The sequence below is a fragment of the Lonchura striata genome, chromosome 9, assembly GCF_046129695.1.
Source record: "Lonchura striata isolate bLonStr1 chromosome 9, bLonStr1.mat, whole genome shotgun sequence".
NCBI classification, from domain to species: Eukaryota; Metazoa; Chordata; class Aves; order Passeriformes; family Estrildidae; genus Lonchura; species Lonchura striata.
The window spans coordinates 15,108,799-15,125,492 of NC_134611.1; the positions used below are offsets into that span (position 1 = coordinate 15,108,799).

Here is a 16,694-nt window from a genome sequence, read left to right on the forward strand (position 1 = left end):
TGAGCATCCCCAGCCCGCCTGGGCAGTTGGGAAGCAGGAGCTGCCTGCTGCGTTGGCATCCAGCACATGCCCACAGGATGAAGGACAGGCTGCTGGGAAGCGCTTTCCCTGAGGAAAGGGTGGGACGTGCGGCTGTGGAGGAGCCCTTTGGCAGCTGGGGGAGGAGAGGCCGTCCTGTCCCAGCTGCTGACAGTTCCAAAGTGCTCTTGCTGGCAATCGGCTTCCTGACGCTGAGCAGGCGTGGGACCAGGGAATGGGGAGCAGGGAAGAGCTTGGTGCTCCCTCTTGCTGCAGAGGCAAAGCCAGGAGCAGGTGTAGCCAGTTCTTTCCCTGCCTGGCCTGTGGCTCTGCCAGCCTTGCCCACTCGCCCGCCCCATCACCCGTGGTCACAGGAGCAGGTCTGGTGTGCCAGCAAACACCCATGAGATGCTGCTTTGACATGATTTCTCAGACTTTCACTGACTCCACAGCAGGATTGGAAGGGAGAACTACTGTTAAGCGGCAGGTCTGTGTGGGGCGTGCCGAAGGTGGTGGGGCACTCCCATCCTCTGGGACCTTCATGGCCAGGTGCTGTTCACTGCGCTGCTGCTGCTGGGCCCGGAGACCTGCCAGTTTGCTGCTTGCTTTAAACACCTTTCTGCTGGAATCCCAGCAAGACTTTTGTTTTCCTGTAGGATACTTTCCTGCTGCCTCAGCCCAAGTTCCCCGGCCAGGACTGGCTGTGTGCCCCTGTCCCAGGTGCATGGACCAGCAGCCGGACCCGGCTCAGGCTGCTGTCCTCCAGCGCGGTGTCTCAGGGCAGATGCCACAGACACAGCGTCCCCTCCTCTGTCTGGAGGCCCCCAGCCCGTCCCAGGGTCCTGCTGCCACGCCGGCAGCCCCCACGGCACCCCAGACAGCAGCAGGCGGTCCCGGCCACCGATCACGGGCGGCACAGGGCTGGGAGGTGATGGGCGCGGCTGTTAATGTGTAACCGGGACCGCCACCTTTCACCGGCTCGGGAGGAGCGGGGCCGGGGCAGCGGGCCCGGGGCATTGGGGCCGGGGCATTGGGGCCGGGGCCGCGGGGCCGGGGCATTGGGGCCGGGGCATTGGGGCCGGGGCATTCCGGCCGGGGCATTGGGGCCGGGGCAGCGGGGCCGGGGCCCGGGCGCTGCCGGCGTGCGGGACTCGGTGCGGCCCTGAGCCGGGCGGCCGCGCCACACCTCGTCCGGCACGGCCGGCTCTGCCGGCTTCCCAGCTTTCCCCGAGACTTGTTTTTCTGGCCGGAAGTTTCCTGGAGCCAAATGGCTCCTACCTGCCTGCTCTGCTGGGTGTGTGGCCTCCTCTGCGTCTGGTCAGTGGTGATGGGACACCCCTGCAGCCTTGACCACCAGGTAGGGGGGCCGTGGGGGCTGCGGGTGGGCAGGGCCCCCGCTCCGGGTCCTGCCAGCACAGCTGGGGTGCCCACGGGCGTGGCAGGCAGCTCCTGCTCTGCACAGCTCAAGAGAAGACGGGAGCCAGCGGAGTTAATTGAGAGATGTGCTGTGCCAGCCACAGGGGTGGTTTGGCCATACCCCAAAGCCTGTCTGTCCTGCTCCCAGCCTTGGGCTGAACATGTCATGTTGTCCAGCCTGTTCACCAGAGCATGGCCTGGCACAGCATTGTCTGAGTCATGGCGTTTCTGACTGTGGGGGTCTCTTGGCTGCAGGCGTAACACAGCTGCCCATAAGGGGTGCATGGCAAGCAGCCATGAGTCACATCCCTGAAGATGTCCCAACCCCTCACTCCTTTCCCCAGTGCATGGTGATGCAGTGACTGCAGCCAGGGTGATTGGCAAGCCTGGGGCTGGGATCCCTGAGCACCCAGAAAGGAGCAGGAAACACAACTAAGCTGCTGGGACAAGCACTGCAGCCAGCAGCTTGGCTGCATCAGGCAGGAGCTGAGGGAATGAAGGAAACTGGCTGTCATGGGCCACTGACCTTTCCACTGATCTCTCAGTTATTCCACCCAAAGGTTTGCACTGTTTTCCAAAGCCTCCCTCAGCCCAGCTGTGTTTGAGCTGGAAACAGGACCCATGTGATGCCCCTGTGGCTTTGCCCAATTATAAGCCGGTCCTCAGCACCCCAGGTTTTAAGGGTATATCTGTTCCTCTACCAAGCAGGAACAGCAGGGTCTGATAGGAGATTTAGGTGGACAGGAGGATGAAAGGAGAGGTAAAATAAATGAAAAGCCCATCTAGCGGGAATATAGCCAGACACAGAAACCCAGGACCACAGTAAACTTGCAGCCCAGCATCTCTGCTTGCGAGGTCCAAACACAGCACTTAACAGGAGCTTGTGCCTGCCCAACCAAATTTAAATTTCTGACTTGCTCTCTGTCTGCTTCAGTTTGGACATTTGACCCCTTCCCACTAAAAGCCCAGGCAAGAGTAACCCATGCTGGGGACTGCTACCCAAAACTATTTGAGTTGAGGCACCCTGTTTTACTGGTAAAAAAAAAAATCCATGTGGGTTGACTGATCCTTCCATCCTGCTCTGCTGGTATTTGAGACAGTGAATGGTCCTTGGCCTTTTTGTTTCCTAATACTGACACAGCCAGCTAGCATTAAGCGACAGCCACACACAGTGTATCCTCAGGAACGTGGGGTAGATGAAAGCATTGGTGCACTGTCCTGCACAGGTCCCAGGGAGCTGTTCCTAGCCTGGGTGACTGGTACAGGTGCCTACAGCTCTCCAGCCTGGTCAGCTTCCTGCCAGGCAAAGCTCGCCTGCTTCCCTGCTCCAGCTGGGAGGATGCCCCTGTGTCACACAAAAGCTCCCAGGGGGCTGGAGGTGGGGATCCAGGGTAGGAAAAGGAAGGCCCTCTGCAAACTGACCCTGTATGACAACTGCCCTGTACGGAAGGACAGGGGGGTGACAACCTGCTGCCTTCTCACTCATCCACTTGGGCTCTTCCTCCAGCCCTGCATGCTCCTCCTATGCTGTTTCAGTCAGCTGCTCTCAGTCCTGGGCTGTCCTCCTCACCTTTCTCTATTTATCTAGGCCCACTCCAGTCTGGCAGCTCATGTGCTTTTTAAATGTGTGTGTGTCTTTGCTTATTTTAAACTCTGCTGGGTAATTAAGATATTTGAACTTTTGAGGAGTCTCTCTCTAGAGACACTCCCCATCATGGATAGCCCATCTCAGACAGTAGTTCTTTTCCCAGGGATGGGCCAATTGCAGTGGGAAGAGCCTTCAGCATGCTCCAAGTTCCCTTCCAGGAAACATCACCAGTTTGGACCTCTCCTTCAACTCCTTGGTCATGCCCCATCACAGGACTCTCTTGAAGCATTTCCCTTCTCTGCACTCTCTCAACCTCTCCAGCAATGCCAAGCTTACGCTGAGCCCAGCAGTCTTCTCCAACCTTGGAGCACTGCATCTGCTGGACCTGAGCAGCTGCAGCATCACCTACATCCACGTGGACACTTTCAAGGGTCTGGGAAACTTGCACACACTGCTTCTAAGAAACAACAGCTTGCAAAAGCTTGATGTCCCTTTCCTTTTGCCACTGAAAGCTCTTTTCCATCTGGACCTGCAACACAATGCACTGGTCTCTGTGGACACTTGGAGCCTGCAGCTGCTGGAGACAGTCCCATGGGTCCATCTGGAAGGGAACCCCTGGGTCTGCAACTGCAGCGTGCACCCTCTGCAGCAGTGGCTGTGGCGCAGGCGAGGTGAGTGGAGGGGATGGGTGGCAGGGAGTGTGTTGGCCTGATCCATCGGCAAATGGATCAAGTCTTGCTTGATCCGTTTGCTCTGACCCCTGGGCAAGGTATGAGGTGGCTCTCTGCCCTACCCTGTTGATGGACAGCAAACCGAAAGGTGATGTGTCTGTTCCTTGCTTGCAGTTATGCAGGATACCAAGGATTTCTAACAATGTCAGCAGGATAATTTGGCTACCTTTCTGGGAAATGGGTTGCATGTACACTTTGGCCTCTAAATCCATCTTTGTGTGTCTTTGTGGAGTGACCACATTTTTCATTGTTGAGGACTTGGCAGCTTCCTCTCTGGAGCCAAGTCAGGCTCCAACCATCTGAGCTCAGCTCCAAGTAAGAACAGTGGGGTTTCTGTGGGTATCCATGAATTTGTGAGTCTCCAGTTTAAAGGAACTGCTGATCGGAGTCATACACAGTTCCTTGGTCAGGAGATTTTCCCTTTGGTTGTTTCCTACAATATGCTGAGGGTCAGCAAGTCTGTAAGGCAGAGCCAGGAGCACCTTGCAATGCAACCCATCAACTCAGGAGCAAGCAGGGATCATCTTCTCTAAACAGGAGAGGTGATGGGCACAGACCCCCATCCTACCTTAGCCCATTTGTCTCCCAGCTGTGCAGGTGACCTGTGTGTCGCCCCCGGGGCTGAGGGGCCAGGAGATCACAGCTCTGGATTCTCAGGACCTGGGCTGCCAGATTAAGCAGCGGTTTGCTCGTGAGCTCAGCACAGCACAGCCGATGACAGTGACTGAGAACAACAGTAAGTTGTGCAGATTCAGAGGTGTCCACAAAGTGTCCTCCATCATACTGGATGGGACTGCAGGTGGAGACCCCCTGCTCTGCCCCACAGCCCCAGAGGCTCAGGCTGCTGGGCCATGCTTGTGCAGTGGCTTGGTGGGAGGGTGGCCAACACCTGGAGGTGTTTGTTGGATTTGTGACAGGAAAGTTAACAGGTGCCACAAAGCCACATGGAGCACAGACGCCACAAACCACATGGAGCACAGACTCCACAGTGATGGGCAGCAGTACCAGCCAGGCAGTTTTTCCCCCAGTGTTCACACTCCCTTGGTACCTGGTCTTGGTGAAGGGCATCTGTGTTGCTCCTAATGAAAGTGGTGTAGTGCTGGCTGCACACTGCAGGCAGGCACTGGGCTGGAGGATGGGGAGCACTGGGTGTGCTACAGGCTGACCATGCACCTTTCCTGTGTCACAGCCACGGCACTGCCAGCCGGCAAGGGGGGAAGGAGCTGGCCCTACCTGGTGGGATTCCTGGTGACAGCGATTGCCATCTCCATCCTGATTGCACTGGCTGCCAAGTGCAAGCTTGTCCACAAGAACTTTGCCAGCTACCGCCACCGGCCGCTGCCTGAAATCAGCTCCATCGGAGGCAGACCCATGGAGGATAGCAGCAGCTGGGACAGGGGCTCCTGTGGCAGCCATTCCATAACTGATGCTGCCGACCTGCAAACTGAGGATGATGATGGCTTCATTGAGGACAACTACATCCAGCCCAGTGAGCAGCTACCAACAAAAGAGGAGCGGGAGTTGCATCGCTCCATCTGAGTTTACAAGCTTACAACTCAGCCACCACTGCTGCGGCCTCTTGCTGTTTCCCTAGCTCCACCCTTTTCCTACCTGCCCTTGGCTTTGGGCCTCACATGTCTAGGGCAGGAGGAAGGGAACAGAGAGGAAAGGAGAGAGGGATGGGCTTGGCATGGTGATGGAGGCTGAAGGCAGCCAGTCCCAGAGTGTCCCAGCATGACACCAGTAGGCTGCACTGTCACAGGGACACCAAACCAGGTGCTGCTTTCCCAGCCTTGCTCAGATGCTGAGGATGAAGGAGGTGATGCCTATCATGCCTGGGAAGCCAGGTGAAGTGGGAAGAGGAGCCTGCCCTGGTGCTGCCATGGGGTCTTGGGCACTGGTCCCACTGCCCCATGGTGCCAGACCCAGCCCTGCTCTGTCCCTCAATGTGTTGTCACTCTGAGGTGTGATTAAAGCATGATTTAGCCCTGCCTCTTTGTGCCTGCAATGGTTCGTTGGGACTCTCCCAGTGCCAGTGTCTGGAGGAGACCCCCAGCCCCACAGCTTTGGTGCAGCTTTTTTTGCATGTGCTTTCAAGGACCATAAATACATTCCTCTAACTGTGGCGATGAGAGACCACTTCTGTGGCACAATGAGTGCTCTTGTCCAAACAAATATTTCACCTGCTGTGGTGCAGGCAGCCCTGGTGCATCATCACAGGGTTTCTGTGCGTGTCTGTCCAACCATGGCCCTTCTTTCTTTTCTCTCTTCCCTCTCCCTGAAGACAAGCTAAAAGACAGCTTTCCCCTGTCAGCTCTGCAGAGCTGAGCAAACTCATCAGTGCTGCCAGTTGCAGTGCCAGGCCCATGTGCTGGGGCGAGGTGACCCTCTCCTCCAGCACCCATTACAGAGTTCCACGTGTCTCTTCAACTGTGGAGTTGCACAAATGTGATAATTTTTATATTCCTGTCATCTTCATCTTTGTGGTATGATGAAGAGCACATGAGACAGATAAATGCAAGTTATTTCTGCTGGACTTGGTTGTGCTTTCATGGGTTACTCTGGAGTTAAAAGCAGGGAACAGCAGTGGCATTCACCTTCAGTAAGTGATTCATAAGGCTGGAACCAACCCGTTGGGAAGATTTCCCAGGGCACAGCCCAGTCATTACCATCCCTGATAGCTCAGGAGTCTCTTTGTCATGCTCCAGAGTAAGAGATACCAACACAGGAAAGCATTTCTCAAAGCTTTGCCACACAGCTAATTCCTCCACCTCCTTCAAATCTCTGTTTCACTGCTAACTGCCTTTCGATTTTTTTCCACTCATTAAAACATCTAGTATATAAGAAAGGTAAATAATACACCTCAGAGAATGTAAACCAAAGGGGAAAAATGGGTCAGGCATTGGATGGATGAGACAGGGTAGAGAGCAAATGTGCCACTTGAAGCCTTGAGCAGGAGTAAAATCTGCTGGCTTCTTTCAGCGGTCAGCCAGTTTTTGCTCTTAAATGCCATATTTCTAAAGTGAACTTTACTTTTTCAGTTACTGTCTCATCATTTGCCTTCTGGGCTCATCAGCTACCAGTGAAAATACACTATATAATGTATTTTTGGAAATTTCTAATATGTTTTAGGTAAGATATTTAAATCTGTGGTCTGGGAAAAAGCATTTCAGTTATCTTTTGGAGGGTATTTTCTGGGCTTTTCAACATGCTTTTCAATCACATGAATTCATACTAGATGCAGTCTTTTCTTTTTTGTCTTGGTGATGTCTTAAAAAAAGTTAAAAATACAAGCATCCAGGCTTATTTGTCCAGGATCTTACTCACCAGCCCCTCAGCACTTAGTGGTTGGATGGCTTGTCTACTTGACCCTGCTCATAAGTTCACCCATTTATTTTTTAGCCAAGTAGACATGGCAGGTTTTCTTGTGTGTGTGCATGTGTGTGTGTGTGTGCATTTTCTGTCCCCTCTCAGGCAGTTGGGGTGCAAGTGAGCAGGAACCTGGCAACTCATGTTTGGGGGGAAATACATCTGGCTTGCAGAGCTGGAAATAAAAGGGGTCAGAGCATGAAAAGGAGGATCCTTCTCCAGGGGTCCACCCAGGAAGCTGCCATGAGGGCCTGGCTGAAGCTGGCCGGGAGCAGGAGCAGGTATGCAGGCAGACTGGTTCCAGGTGTGAGGCTCAGCCCTGCCACAGGGTGAAACAGCTTCTCTGTAAACAAACTAGCCAGCACTGACACATTCAGGAGGCTTTGTGTGCTCCCTGTGAGGATCTTTCAGGGGCATAACAAGGTCTCAGGTTCACAGAGCAGCAGTAAGGGGCTCTGGATATGTCTGTGTTCTTAAGCAGAGAGAGACTAACATGCATCCGGAGGTGGGAATTGTGTATCAGGAGAGAAGTACATGCATTTTTGGGGCTCTGGTGGCATTGCCACACTAGCTGGTGATCCAAAACCACAGCCACGTGAGGGACCTTGGTCTGTTGTGATTACTGCCCTGGGCTGAGGCCAGCCCTGAAAAGCCCTGACACCTCTGCTCTGCAGAGAGACCTGCATTCAAATATCAGCCTTCAACACAATTAACTTCTCTAACACTTTATTATGTATGTCCACATACAACACAAGAACCAAGAAACAAACCAGCACCTGTGCTGTAGAGGGGAGTCAGGGATTGGGCAGCACAGGCTGTCCCTCTGGGCAGCTGGACCCAGCCACCATCTTCAGGCACAGCTGTTGTCTCCTTGGTTTGCTGTCCTGGCCCACAGTCAAATCCCCCTTTTCTGGCACAATTCACAGGCACTTGGGGCATGTTTTGAAGGTACTTAGTGGGACAGGATTCACATTGACATGCAGGCAGCATGGAGCTGCGAGCTGGGCACAGTCATGCCTCTTCACAGAAATGCCCAGATGTGCAAAACAGCTGGTGTGCAGGCAGCTGTGGCCTGTCAGCACGTGCGGGCTGGTGGAGCTGGCAGTCACTGCTGGACCACTGGTGCTGACAGAGGGAGTACAGCCTGGCATAACTGCACATGCACTGACACAGAGCAGCAGCAGTGGTGATGGTGGTGCAAGACCATTCAGCTCTGGCCTGTCCCCTTCCGTGTAGGCACAGGGGTCCCTGATGGACCTGGGGCCAAACAGCCCAGGGGGGAAGAAGAGCTCAGCTTTGAAGAGATTTAGCACAGGAGGATCTGAGCTCACCACCACCTTCTGAGCTCCTGGGCAGATTAAGGGAGGAGATGGAGAGAGAAGAGGAAATAGCAGTTTAATAAAATCTACAGATTATGTGAAAGTAGCAGAAGAAAATGTAGAAATAACAGAGATACAGAGAGAAAAGCTCAAAGGATGCACCTGTACACTGGGAAAGACAATCCAAGGCTTCAGGCAAAGGAAAGTCGGCAGGAGCAGGGCAAGAACAGGTGGATACAGATGTGGTCTCATGAGATCTCACTGCATTGGGAATGGTTGGTCTGGAGCTGTGAAGGGGTGAAGGCCTCACTGACCAGCTGATGGTGAGCTCTGACACTGCCTCCAGGTGTAACATGGACAGTGATTTGTGCTACTGGCAAGGGAATTGGCTACCATCCTCTTCCAAATGAATTTGTTACCAGGCATCAAAAAACAGTAGCTCAGTCTTGTTCCATTGCAGAGGACACTTGGCAAATAATGAGCAAAACCAACATCTGGGGCAGAACAATTCAGGTGAAGGAAAGATGGGAGCAGAGAAGATGAAAAATCACAGAATAGTCTGAGCTGGAAGGGGCCCAGGAGGATCACAGAGTCCAACTCTTAAGAGAATGGCCCACATGGGGTTCACACCTGTGACCTTGGTGTTGTTAGCACCATGCTCTGACCAACTTGCTAAGAGGAAGAGGTCATGCAGGAGCATCTTCAGCAGGAGGTTGGGCTCTATGTCTATGGTAAGGGCAGTGAAATGGTTAGTGAGTCTATGAGGGAAATGAGAATTTTGTCAGGTAAATTACACTTAAGTCACAGGAAAAGTTCCTGGGGTCAATTGTTAGTCTGCCTCTGATAGAGACACCTTGGTGATAAAACAAGACACCTTGTAGAGATAAAACACCAAAAAAGCTCCAGGTAGGGCCCAAGTGACAGTAGAGGAACTTTTCTGCCCTGCAGCAGCTGCAGCACTTGGGAGACAGAAACAGCATGGAAACAAGCAGGGACTGGGATGAGCTGCAGGGCTCCTGGCAGCAGAGGGAAACTCCTGTAGGAGGGCACAGCACTCTCCCCTCACACAGCTTTTGCAGAAGGCAGCCCCAGCCCCAGGATTTGGGCATCCCATCACCATCCCCTGCCGACTGCACCTTGCTGTTTGTGGCTCATGTAGCTGGAGCATCCTGGCATGATAAGAGAGCCCCAACACTCAGTCCAGCACAGATAACCCATCAGGGCTTGGCACCAACACTGCTTCATCACCCCTTTGATAAACCACAGGTGATGGTGGGCTGCAGAAATGTAACACTGGAACAGATCCTGGCATTGCAAACACAAACAGCATTTCATGTGAGGTCCAGCCATGCTGTGGCTCTAGCACACACAATCCTATGCAAATCCCACACTCACTCCCACAGACACCAGTGATTTCTTGGGAGCAGCCCCTGCAGCCATACCTCCCACCAGGCTCCCTCGTGCCTGCTGACACACAAAATATCTCTTGCCATTCACCAGCTGCTAGAGACTCTACTTCACTCAGCAGCTGGAGGCTCTGCACAGAGCACAGGTTGGTTTTATACCACCCGCGATTACAGCCTCTCCTGCCAGGAGAGCGTATGACACAGTTCCAGGAACTGCAGGAACCAGACAAGTACTGGGGTTCCCAGGGATACAGGACAGGCTCACCTTCACTGTGTAACATGGGTCACAGCCAGGCAGGCAGCAGCTGACACAGGAGGCTTTGTGGAGATCAAATGCCAGCCAGGTCAGAGCCCATCCAGGTGCCCTGAGTCTGTGCTGTGCCACCAGCCTGAGGCAAAGCAAATGCCAGTCATCTCCAACAGGAACACTGGGCACACTGCAGCTCTCGCCCTTCCCTGGGGAAAGGCCATCTCTGATGGCTGTATCCACTGAGGCTCACACAGAGGCGTCCTGGGTCAGATCAGGTTGGCCATGCTGGAGGTGGGGGGAAGCCGCCTGTTTCCAGCGAGGCGGCCGGAGATGGTGAAGATGCGGATCTCGCCGGTCTCCAGGCTCCGCGGAGCTGCCCGGCGGCAGGAGGTGCACAGCAGGTATAGCAGCAGGCAGAGGAGGATGGCACTGCCAGCAGTCAGGAGGATGACCCCGCTGGTGAACATGCTGGCCAGCGGCCGTGCGGGGCTGAGCTGCATGGTGGTGGTGGTGGAGAGGATGGTGAGCACCACCCCGCAGACCAGCAGCACCAGGGCGCTCAGCAGCAGCACCAGGCAGTCCGAGAAGCCCCCGCTCTTCAGGAGCTCGATCTGATCCCGGCTGCGGATGCAGTTCATGTCCTGGATTGCAGAGCTCAGCAGCTGCTTCAGCAGCACGAGCAGGGCCAGGAGGCAGAGTGTGGTGCCCACGGCGAGCCGCCACTCTCCAGAGCGGCTGCTAGTGCTGTACAGCAGGATGATGCCCCCAATCCCACAGGCCAGAATCAGCACCACGGCCATCCCATAGCACAGGATGGACTTTTTGGGGTCCTGGAACCACCAGAGCTCCACATGCTCTTCCAAGATATTCCTCTGGATGTGGTCTGCGTCTGCAGGGGTGCGGGGGCTGCTCAGCTCTGCCAGCTCTGGCATGGTGGGCAGCTGGGTGAAGAGGGCACAGAGGTGGCACAGATGAATTTGCACCCTTACAGCAAATGGAGGGTCAATGCAGCAGCAGTGGTGAAGGCAGCTGCATTTCTCCAGCAGTGATGTCTCGGTCTCATTCTTTGGATCCTGATGGAATTTCCTTTTGCAGTGGTGCCACCAGGAGAGTTATAGTCCATGTGCTGGGGTTGAGCCCACCACCGAGGCAGGGCTGTGAAACATGACGGAGTGTTCCCAGAGCAGCACCACAGGGGAACTGCCAGGGCTGTCTCCTTCCTTTCCCGTGTCTTTCATCTGAAAAAGTCAAGAAGAGAAGATATCATTAAACAGAGACCCTGCTCCCCTGTACCAAACAATCTTGTGCCAGACCCTGGGCCTTGGTTGCTGAGGCTGGCCTGCAGACCTTACTGTGCTTCCCTCACAGGAGCCCTGTGTGCTGGAGAACAGATCAGCCGCATGTCTTGTGGGAGACCTCCTTGTGCTGCGGGGGAACCCCAGCCTGCCCCAAGGGCGAGTCTCCTGCCTCTCCAGTGCTTTGTGCCCAGCTCAGAGGCTGCTGGCACATTGCTGCCCAAAGGACTCTGCCTGCAGCTGGTGCTGGCAGCAGGGCAGGGAGTGAGCAGAGGCAGGTCCCTCCTGGGATAAAGCCCCATTCACAGCTCTGGCTTCACATGCTCCCTCATCAGCATCAGCCTCTTGTCACCAACTGGCTCTGCTGCCCAGAACGGGAGGTGGGGGTCAGGACCAGGGTTTAACTCTTCCATTCCAGTGACTGGAAGAGTGAGAGCTGCCATAGTTGTGTGTTCTCAGCCCTATCCCCATCCCTGCACTGCCAGTGGTTTCCCCTCAGAAGTTCCCTACAGAAATATGGTAGCTAATCTCCAGTGATCTCAGCATGTGCCTGGGAAGAGCCCTTAGCTGTAGCCTGGCACCCTGAGATTTTGCTCTCTTGCTGCTGGTCTGTGAAGCACTTTGCCACTGGAGGGGAGCAGAGGAAGGGCAGCATTGGCTCCAAGGTGCTGTACTTAGCTGGGCTCCCCTGGGCACAGCACCTTGTCTCAGCCCACCACTCATGGTTCTCAGGCTTGTGTCCCCACTATCCTGGCCCTCTTTAATACTTCTTTGGGTACAGTTTTAGATCAAGAATGGAAACCACTTGCATTTCTCTCACATAACATTCCTCTCTGGCATGTGAGTGCTCCAGCTGGTCCCACAGCACTACAGGGATCCTCTAGAACAACTACTACCCAAACCATGGAGAGGTGCTGGAGAGGACAGCATGGGAGCATGCCAGGAATGGCTGAGCCTGGAGACATGGGGCAAACCCCAGAGACCCAGGGGAGGCAGCCTCTCTGGTCACCTCCTAGACAGGACAATGCACCCTTGGCCACCACAGGCACACACATGAACTGCTCTGAATCCTGCAGATTCATGCAGGGACAGGAACTGACTCAGGTCCCTTGTGTCAGAGCTGTGTCACTTCTCCTGGGTGGGGAGACAGCCACCCTGCCTGCTAGAAATGGCTCTCAGGAGCCCATCAGGCTGCATCAAACACACTCTGTACCCTGCTCTGCTCGGCACTGGGGCTCAGGGCTCATTACACACAGGCACAGAGGATTTATGACCTCCACACGTGGCAGCTCTGCACGCACCAGGGCTCTCTCCTGCCGTCACTCTCCCTGTCTCTGTTCTCCACACACCGCATCCCTCATGGCAATGCCTTTGCTGCCAGCAAACCTCAAAGCCCCTCTATGGGGCCCGGCCAACACGGCCGTGGGGACAGGGAGGACAATTGTGCAGGGAATGCCCGAACCAGACACCGCCTGACAGTGTCAGGCCAAGCTCCTGAGTCACTCCCCGGCTGTGATGGAGCATGAGCTCACTCGGGACGTGGCTCGGGCCGCTGCCAGCGGCGGCGCGTGTCCGTGTCCGGGAATTCTGTGGGCACGGCGGGTTGGCAGGCCCGGCCGCGCCGGGCTGCTCCTGGGGAGCCGGGCAGCGATGGCTGCAGCACAGAAACCCCGGCTCCAGAGGGGACACCCCTGCTGGGACACCCGTGGGACACCTACGGCTCCTGGCTGGAGCCAGAGCAGTCAGAAAGCACCAGTTAGAGGGAGAAAGGAGCTGTGGCTGAGCGTGTTGGTTTGTGCCTGCTGGGATGCACTTGGAGTGTGTGTGGGACAGCAGATACCTTGCGCTGCCGGGTGTGCCCAGGACACAAGTCCCCAGGAAGGTGAGGATGTCACGGGGCACTATTAGAGAGAAGCAAGGAGACATTGAGTCTGGAGCTGTTTCCTTAGCCTATGCAAATCAGCTTGGTGCTAAACATTGCTCTCTCCTGCCTTTCCTTCTCCAAGCACAAAGGTGCCTTCTCTCCTCCTTAGCAGTGAATGGGTGAGTCTAATAGATTGCAAGCTTGTAGATTAAACTGAGATTTCAGACTAAGAGAACATAAAGCTTGAAGTGCAAAGTCTGTGTCCCTCTGCTGCTTGACCCAAGTTATACGAGTCAAACAGTAAACAAGGAAACCACAGCAGCATGAACCACAATGAGGGAAAATGTGATCAAAAATCAAACTACAGCACTGCATTCTCATGTTACTTTTAAAAATTTAACCATTTTAGTTTTTTATTTGCTCAGAAGAAGGACAAGGGAGCAAAAAAAACCAACCAACCAAACAAACAAAAAACACCCTAGGAACATATGGTCAAAGAAGGAAAGGAAAGGAAAATCAAGCTATCACCTCTAAAAGCATGTATTTCCCAGTGTTATATTAACCTCTATTAAACAAATTATTTGGAGAGTTTCCCAGTGTTATATTAACCTCTATTAAACAAATTATTTGGAGAAGCAAAGGCTTCTACTGAAGTGTGCTTTCATGTTTCCTTATGTCTGTTTGAAAATGTTCTGGGAATATAATCTTTTGCTCTAAAACAATCCACACTTGCTTCTTTAGACCCTGAGGGCTTGTGCTGCTATTAATAGTATTTTACTCCTAGAATCACAGAATGATTAAGGTGGGATGGGACCTTGTGAAGTCACCTGCTTAAAAGCAGAGTTCACCTAAAAGTCAGACAGAGCAGGTCAGGGCCCCATTCATTTACATGCCAAGGATGGAAGATCCACAACCCCTCAGGGATCATTCCAGAGTTAAATCACGCTCACCATGAAAACATTCCTCCTTAAAACTAGCTACAGTTTCTCGTTCCTCAGGCTGGCTGCTCCCACCCTCTTCAGAAAACTTTCTTTATATGCTAAACCAAAGCAGCCCTATCCTGGGCTGTCACCCACCACTCCATAAAGAAGGGATGAACCTAGACCTCACAGCAGCTTTGCTGACCTGCTTTCTTGGCACTGTGCAGCCCATCACTTTGCCCAGACCAGACCCAGAGAAAGGAAGGAATAGAGATGCTTTCTCTGCCATGAGGGAGGACAGCCATCCCAAGCTGTTGTCCCTCCTTTTGGTGTTCTTTGGCCTACCTGGTCTCACAAATAACAATCTGGGAAAGACCATAACAAGCCAGTTGGCCCATCAGATTGTTGTATTTGATAGTCTGGATCACAGATCATTAACCTCCATATTTACTCACTACTGAAGCCAGCACCTTCTGTGTTCCCATCTCTGCAAGAGAAAAGGGAGGAGAGGACCAGCCCAGCCACACAATGCTTTAAGTCCAAAGAGCACATTTCAGGAAAAAAGTGACATGCTGTCCTTCCCCATTGCTGCCTGGCAGCTGTGGAGGAAGAACAGGAAAGCACTAGGAATGCAGGAAAACAAAAATATTCATGTTTTTCCTTTTCCATTGTGTTGGTTGTTTTTTTCTTTCCCTATTCTGACAACATGTAACTGGAAATTGAGGGTCATCATCAATGTGCTTCTGGCCACTCCTGGCTGCAGGTGTGGGAGATGTACACTGGCTGAATGCCTCGGAATGATACATTCATATATTTATTTACATAGAAACTTTTTGTGCCTGACAGACTGATATCTGGCAGACAGGCCATGGACTGTACATTAATTAACAATTCAATTTCAGAGCCACATACAATTCAGCTCTTGAAATATTCTTCACTTCCCTCCTCTCCTCAAACCCCAGGTAGCCCTTGAAACAATGCTTACCCACAGGGTTTAGGTGGGCAAGTCTGGGGATGAGACAGGCTCCTGCAGTACTTCCTTGTACTTCCAGACTTGGAAGGGTTTTATGCAGCTTTTACGTGGACTTTGTAAGTGTAATGGAGACTGGGAGAGTCCAACAAGATTTGCTATAAAATAACAATACATAAAATTATTTACCTGAGCAGTGTAGATGAGAGCAAACAGAGCTTCACAATCTCAAACAAATCGAAGCCATCTCAGCCCTCTGTTTTCCCAGTCCATCACAGCTTATTTGCTTCTTCGCCTGATCTGTCCATAGCCTGTTTGGGATGGACCTGCCACCACTCTGTGCCTTACAAAAATCTTTAGTCCAGAATAGGCATAAACATTTTCCCATAATGTCATGTAATTTTTTTAAACTTCCAATGCTTTAGGAAGCATTTCTTTACCAAGAGAGTCAGCCCTGAATTGTTGTATGTCCCTTCCAATTGAAACAGTACATTCTATTCTGACTATTGTATTCTAGTTTGTCTGTTCTAGCCTATTGTGTTGTCTATTCTATTGTATTTCAATTGAAAAGGACCTAAAATGATCATTTAGTCCAACTGCCTGACCAATTCAGGGCTGACCAAATTCAAGAATGTTTTTTAGGGCATTGCACAGAAGCCTCTTCAATACTGACAGGTTTGGGCTATCAATCAATTCTCCAGGAAGTGTGTTCCAGAGTTTGACCCCCTTTTCAGTAAAGAAATGCTTCCTAAGCATATTTGATTCTGTTCTAACTCCCTATAGGCTCAAAGAGTATTAAGCTCATGTATCTTGTTTTATGACTGAATTACTCTCAATGTACAAACCAGAAGCTCTGAGTGTCATGGTGCTCAAGGCCTGTCACCTGGGAGCATGTGGGAAGTTCCCTCTCTGAGAACTCAGGACTGGGGATGAAGGAACCTGCAAGGAATAGGAGTAATGGGGCTTTTATGTGGCATCTATCTGTCTTGCCCAAAATCCTAGCTTGAGATCCACACTCCTTTGCCTGCCACACCAACCACCAGTTCCTAATGCTCCTCCTTTCCTGGGCTGCTTGGGATCTATGCAAATCTGTGCAGTTTGATGTGTACCTCTGGGGAGAGCCCACCCTCTGTCCCCTGACAGATGGATAATCTTTCCCAGAAGTGAGCTGCTGTCCCAGCAGTGCTCCTGCCACGAGACTCCATTTGGGAAGCCCCAGGGAACCCTGGGTGAGGGTGAATTGTCCCTTCCCTTCCCCAAGCCTAGGGGTTCTGGGCTTAAGGATGGTGGAGGGCTTTTTGTAACAAGGTCAGTGCACAGCTGTCTTTTACACAGATCTAGACACTTTTGGCACGCTCCATTGTAAAATGTCATGTTCCCCTTCCTCTTTGTACACTCACAGGCATCCATTATCCTGACCCTGCAGAGCCTGTCCTGATGCACCTCTGCCAAGGGTAGCCTGGGAGTTCCAAGGGAACAAGACGCTGAGAGGAAACAATAGCACAAGGAAGAAATGATTTGGAGGCAAGAAGCAGGGTCTCTTAAGAA

At 52.8% G+C, this 16,694-nt stretch overlaps 2 protein-coding genes across 2 annotated transcripts; one reads left to right on the forward strand and one right to left on the reverse strand.

The window, feature by feature from the left end:
• The first annotated feature begins 1,202 nt into the window (after positions 1–1,202).
• Positions 1,203–5,746, forward strand: C9H1orf210 (chromosome 9 C1orf210 homolog). Its single transcript, XM_021530114.2, has 4 exons — positions 1,203–1,375; positions 3,186–3,693; positions 4,343–4,489; positions 4,943–5,746. The coding sequence occupies exons 1-4, from the start codon at positions 1,286–1,288 to the stop codon at positions 5,290–5,292; spliced, it is 1,095 nt and encodes a 364-aa protein (XP_021385789.2). The 5' UTR covers positions 1,203–1,285; the 3' UTR covers positions 5,293–5,746.
• A 2,085-nt stretch (positions 5,747–7,831) lies between these two features.
• On the reverse strand, positions 7,832–11,319 carry TMEM125 (transmembrane protein 125). The gene has a single exon (XM_077785391.1). The coding sequence runs from the start codon at positions 11,027–11,029 to the stop codon at positions 10,364–10,366; it is 666 nt and encodes a 221-aa protein (XP_077641517.1). The 5' UTR covers positions 11,030–11,319; the 3' UTR covers positions 7,832–10,363.
• Between the last annotated feature and the right edge of the window lie 5,375 nt (positions 11,320–16,694).